Source organism: Malaclemys terrapin, chromosome 11, assembly GCF_027887155.1.
Source record: "Malaclemys terrapin pileata isolate rMalTer1 chromosome 11, rMalTer1.hap1, whole genome shotgun sequence".
NCBI lineage: Eukaryota > Metazoa > Chordata > Testudines > Emydidae > Malaclemys > Malaclemys terrapin.
In genome coordinates, this window is record NC_071515.1 from 29,679,501 (window position 1) to 29,685,500 (window position 6,000).

Here is a 6,000-nt window from a genome sequence, read left to right on the forward strand (position 1 = left end):
GTAATCTGATGGTTTACAGCAACAAATTCATACACTAATATGGGTAATTGCAATTTCAGTCTAAGTAAACAGAAGCTAGTTCAGTAATTGTTGTAAGAAAGAATTATTTCCAGCCATCTCTCACTTTCCGGCCACCCCAAAAACACATGACTGTGTGTCCTGTACTGCCAAAGTCAAGTACCATTTCCTTAACTAAATCAAGAAAGAACCAAATGCCTAGCTGGACAGGACTCACAATTACAAAGATTTAACAACCTGCATGTGGTTTTGGGGGTTAAGTTGAATTCCTGTCACCAGGTTTGTGTGACCCTGCAGGATGTGTACACATTCTTCCGTAGTCGTGCTATACACTTTCACATAGTCTCCGGAGGCACATAAAAGGTATCTGAAAAGATGATGAAACAAAAGGTTAATATCACAGGGCGACTGAGAATTCTGGATAAAGATATTACACTTTATGTTTATCAAGAGTAACAACTACTTTGAATCTACAAAGTACTAAACATGAAAAATTTAGGCCAGCATCAAAGAGATGACTCCATATTTGGAACTTTGTTTTCCATTGTTTGTACAGATATACTTACTTCACCATTAAATGTAATGGAAGAATAAACAAGTATATCAGATTTAAACATGCAGTTGCAAAGGCAGGAAAGTTACTTTTATGTATTTTAGTTCTTGCTAAAGGTGCTGCTGGCTTGATCACCTTGAAAAATAAAGGCCTGTATTGATCAGCATAACAAATAAAACATTCATGATGCTACTTACACCTCTCCATACTACATATAAAATATCTATCTCCCCCTTTGATAACATCAGTATCTGCTAAATTTATAGGAAATGCTCTCACTTTTGGCCAAACAATAAAGATCAGCTAATTTTTTCCCAAACCTCAAGTTCCTAAGGCTATGTCTACACTACCGCAGCAAGTCGACCTACGCTGCGCAACTCCAACTATGTGAATAACGTAGCTGGAGTCGACGTACCTTAGGTTGAGTTACCGCAGGCTCTACACCGCGCGCAAGGGTGTGTGTGTGTGTGTGTGTGTATGTGTCAGTCAATGGGAGAAACTCTCCCATCAACTTATCTTACTCTTCTCAACGGGGGTAGAGTACAGGGATCAACTGGAGAGCGATCCGCTGTCGATTTGGAGGGTCTTCACTAGACCCGCTAAATCGACCACCGGTGGATCGATCTCAGAGCGTCAATCCAGGCTGTAATGTAGACCTTCCCCAAGACTCAAGCACATTCTCAGCACTCCTATTTTATAGGTTTTAAAAAAACAACATACCAAAACAAAAATGAGAAATTCCTATAAAGAATTTAAGATAAGTATCAGAGGGAGGGCATTCTTAGGTTCCCTGTGAACCTTCAGCATGCTGCAGCTAACCTACTCTCTAATGGTCCATGAATTTTCCTTTGACATCTTCACTGGTTCCTTAGTTATCTCCAACTCCAATTCAAAATTGCCCTACTGATGTTCAAAGCCATGCATGCCACTCTTCTGTTCATCTACTCTCTGCACACCTTCATGCCACTCTTCACAGCTGCAGAAGATTCTATTTCACTTAGACTGTTCCATCCCTTGCTTCTGAAACAAGTCCATTTTAAATCTATCCTTAGCACCCACCACTCTGTTTTTTTGCAGCCCAGAATACTATTAAGTGTCACGCCATGCTAAAAATAGGAAATTTAGCCAAACAGACAAGTTTAAAACAACATGTGCCTACATGTTTAAGATTATGTTTTGGTCTCCAGCCCTTGATTATGGGCTGCCAAAGACAGCATACTCAGCTAAGGAGGGTGAAGAGAAGAATGGTTCTGGAAGGGACAGTCCCACAACTACACTGCAAAATAACTCTGCTTAAATATGGTTATGGACAAAACCTTTTATAACATGGTTTATTCATGTCTGTGTAGAGACAAAAAACAGGCTAGAGAATCCGGCTTTAATACTATCTCTCCCACCCCCCAGTATATACCCTACTGTAGAATAAATATGAAATTAAAGTTCTTTTAATCTGGTTAAAGTAATGTGCATGTTGTAAAGCAAGACCCTGACTAGCAAGTAGGGCAGAAGGAATGGAGTAGGGAGGATGTCTGGTTCAAAGACTAAATTAATGAGATAAGGGAAAGTTTCTAAAAAAAAGGCTCCTGACCAACAGTGGTGACAGCAAATGGTTTTGAATAGGAGAGAAAGAATCTGTCTTAAGAGGCAACATGGACCTCCCCATCCCACATACCAATGTTATCTTAAAAGTAAAGCCTAAGTGAACCCAGGTGCAATGAAAAAGCCGTTGGTCAGCAAGAAGGAGGGTAGACATAGGGAGGATAGGCCTTGGGGATAAAAGGAAGTTGTAAATCTTATCTGGATTAAGACTTGAAATAAGGGTGAAGTGTCTCAAATTGGTATTTAGCTGAAGTCGGTAACTGGCAATGACATCACTTGTTTATTAAAGGGTGTAAAAAGTAAACTTTTAAAGGGTTCACTGCTAATACCTGCCTGACCACGTTGGAGCTAATATGGGTCTAAGCACCCCTGGGTTTAATCTGTTTGTCAGAATCTTGATCAAATGCTTATAAAGGTTTTGTTACTGTTTGGATGTAGTAAATTGCTTATTATTTAGGCGTTTGAGGCATGTTTAGAGCCACTGTATAAATATAACTCAGCCTTTTGATTTAATAAAGGAATTTATAGTTAAATTAGTGTCATGACAACATCTTGAATAAATAATAATTTCAACACCTAGTTTAAAGCCTCATCTACACCAGGGTTCGTTTACCCTGGAGAATTAACCTTTGGGTAATTCAAACATCAATATTGAATGCAGGCAATTAATATGTTACAGTGTCCCCACATTCACTCCTATTTCACTCGCAGTTATCCCCACATCCAGATACAGAAATGCATGTTAATTGCTCACTGTGGAAAAGTGGTGAGAGGACTCACTGAAGCGCATGAGCTAGTTTGCTACTGCCTCTTGCCTACACAATACTTTCAGGAACATAACTACAACGTTAAGGGAGGAGTTACTGTACATTCAAAAACAAGGAGAAGTCCTTGTGGCACCTTAGAGACTAACAAATTTATTTGGGCATAAGCGTTCGTGGGCTAAAACCTACTTCATCAGATGGAGTGAAAAATACAGAAAGTGGGTATATATATTGCAGCACATGAAATGAGCCAATTCAATTAAAGGTGGAAGTGGCCTATTCTCAACAGTTGACAAGAAGGGGGTGAATACCAAGGGAGGAAAAATTACTTTGGACCCATCCACTCCCAGTCTTTATTTAGACCTAATTTGATGGTGTCCAGTTTGCAAATTAATTCCAGTTCTGCAGTTTCTCGTTGGAGTCTGTTTTTGACTTTTTTTGTTGAATAACTGCCATTTTTAAGTCTGTTATTAAGTGTCCAGGGAGATTGAAGTGTTCTCCTACTGGTTTTTGAATGTTACAATTATTGATGTCTGATTTGTGTCCATTTATTATTTTGCGTAGAGACTGTCCGGTTTGGACAATGTACATGGCAGAGGGGCATTGCTGGCACCTGATGACATATCACATTGGTAGATGTGCAGGTGAACGCGTCCGTGATGGTGTGGCTGATGTGGTTAGGTCTTATGATGGTGTCCCTTGAATAGATATGCAGACAGAGTTGGCAACAGGGTTTGTTGCATGTATTGCTTGGTTCCTGGGTCAGTGTTTTTGTGGCGTGTAGTTGCTGGTGAGTATTGCTTCAGGTTGGCGGCTGTCTGTAAGCGAGGACTGACCTGTCTCCCAAGATCTGTGATAGTGAGGGATCGTCCTTCAGGATAGGTTTTAGATCCTTGATGTGCTCAAGAGGTTTTAGTTGGGGGCTGTAGGTGACTGCTAGTGGCATTCTGTTACTTTCTTTGTTGGGCCTGGCCTGTAGTAGGTAACTTCTGGGTACCCTTCTGGCTCTGTCAATCCCTTTCTTCACTTCACGAGGTGGGTACTGTAGTTTTAATAACGCTGTAGGTGTTTGTCTCTCTCTGAGGGATTGGAGCAGATGCGGTTGTATCTTAGAGCTTGGCTGTAGACGATGGATCGTTTGATGTGGCCTGGATGAAAGCAGGAGGCATGTAGGTATGTATAGCGGTCAGTAGGTTTCCGGTATAGGGTGGTGTTTATGTGACCATTGCTTATTTGCACTGTACTGTCCATTGGCCTTGTTAGCACTACAAAAGTAATTTTCCTCCTTTGATAGTCACCCCTTCTTGTCAACTGTTGAGAATAGGCCATTTCCACCTTAATTGAATTAGCCTCATTAGCACTGACACCACCCCCCCCACTTGGTAAGGCAACTCCCATCTTTTCATGTGCTGTAACATATATACCTGCTCTCTGTATTTTTCACGCAATGCATCCGATGAAGTGGGTTTTAGCCCACGAAAGAGTATGCCCAAATAAATTTGTTAGTCTCTAAGGTGCCGCAAGGACTCCTCCTTGTTTTTGCTGATACAGACTAACATGACTACCACTTTGAAATCTGTACATTCAAAGTTATCCACACACTATTTATGCACCACTCATCCTGAGCCATGTCAAGCCATGCACCAACAAGCCACCTCCAGTTTTTCACCAATAATGGGAGTATTTAATTACTTTCTACCCCCCTCAGTCTAATGCTTTACCTTGATGTGCTATTTTGGAGTATCTTTCCCTACTAACTTTTACAAATGCTTTGAAAGTCTCTGACTGCAAGTACTAGACAAGTGCAAGGTACTGCTATATGTCCCCTGCTATCCCTTCCCAGGGCCCCCTGATTCACTCCTACATCTCTTAGGTAGCCAAGTCAGCTGCACCCCTCCTAGTTCCTGCTCATCTTTCCCTTCCCATCACATACGCTGAGGATGGAGAAGGTGACCAGCCGGTGGCTGAGTTGACATCTGAGAAATTTCAGCATTTCTAAATTTGGCTTTATTACCAACCAGCCTGAATCCCACATGTTGGAAATTTCTCATGAATAAGAACTTGGCCCGAAAAACCCTGGCACGGCGGGGCTGCCCGGAGCTAAGGACCCCCAGCCTGGCTCCCACGCCCGAGGCACCGGCAGGGCAGGTCCCCGCTGGGGTTTGGTGGCGGCTCCTCGAACCGACTCGTGTTCCCGAGTTGTGGGCTGCTCGAGTTGCGCTAGGGGCCGGCCCGTGTCCGGCCGGGGCCGCGCTGCGCTGACGGAGCAGCAGGCTCCGCGCCCACAGCGCTAGTAGCAGCCCCGGGAGGCGCGTTCACAGCCCCTGGTGAGCCCCCCCCCCACGCGCCCCGCCTGCGGCCGTTACGGGGCTCACCGACGGGTCCTGGGCCGTGTCGCGCCCCCGAGCCCCGCGCAACACCCCCCTGCGATTCGCCCCCCCTCACTTGGCATCGGCGGAGAACGCCGCTCTGGCGCCGCTCAACTTGCTACCGCCGCAGCGCACCACGCGGAGCGGCTGCTGCGCCACCATCTTCCCGCTGCGAGACCTTCCACCTTCGACCTCTCACCCTTACCCCGCATCGCGTAGCCTTTAGGGCACTTCCGCCCTTAGTTTACATGGGGACAGGAAACTCGGTGAGGTCACACGGGAGCGCCGTCGGCTGGAGCGCACCACGCTTCGCTCCGCCCCTTACTGGAGGAAAAATGCAGAAGGAACCGGACTCTGTAGGATGCGCATGCGCAGAGCCTTTCTTGCGGTTCCCGTTGTCGTTCTAGGCCGGAATCGGCATTTGTTGGTGACGTCACTAACGCGCGCCAGAGTCAGGCCGCAGAGGCCGGCGCCTGGGGAGGTGAGCGAGGGGCGGGGCCTGGAGGCGGGGAAGTGGGGTGAGCACGCGGGTCTCGTGCCGCTGCCGGCGGGACGCAGTCAGGGCGAGCAATGAGAGCCTTGGCTGCTGGCCCGGCGCGCCTGTTGTTCCTATGGTAACTGTGTGGCACCCTTCAGCCACATAGTTATACTGACTTAATGCTGGTGTAGACAACGCTAGGTCAAAGGGCTCCCGGTG

General features: G+C 45.6%; 1 protein-coding gene across 2 annotated transcripts in view; it reads right to left on the reverse strand.

The window, feature by feature from the left end:
• The window catches only part of WDR75 (WD repeat domain 75), a 35,767-nt gene extending 30,280 nt beyond the window's left edge, over positions 1-5,487 (reverse strand). The window contains exons 1-2 of one of the 2 annotated variants that reach the window (XM_054044005.1): positions 5,380-5,487; positions 256-385 (exon numbers count right to left, since the gene is read on the reverse strand). In XM_054044005.1, coding sequence (XP_053899980.1) covers positions 256-385; positions 5,380-5,465 — 216 coding nt within the window. In that variant the 5' untranslated portion in view covers positions 5,466-5,487. Of the gene's footprint in view, positions 1-255; positions 386-5,309 lie in introns of both variants that reach the window. The other variant, XM_054044006.1, reaches the window with a different exon arrangement.
• Between the last annotated feature and the right edge of the window lie 513 nt (positions 5,488-6,000).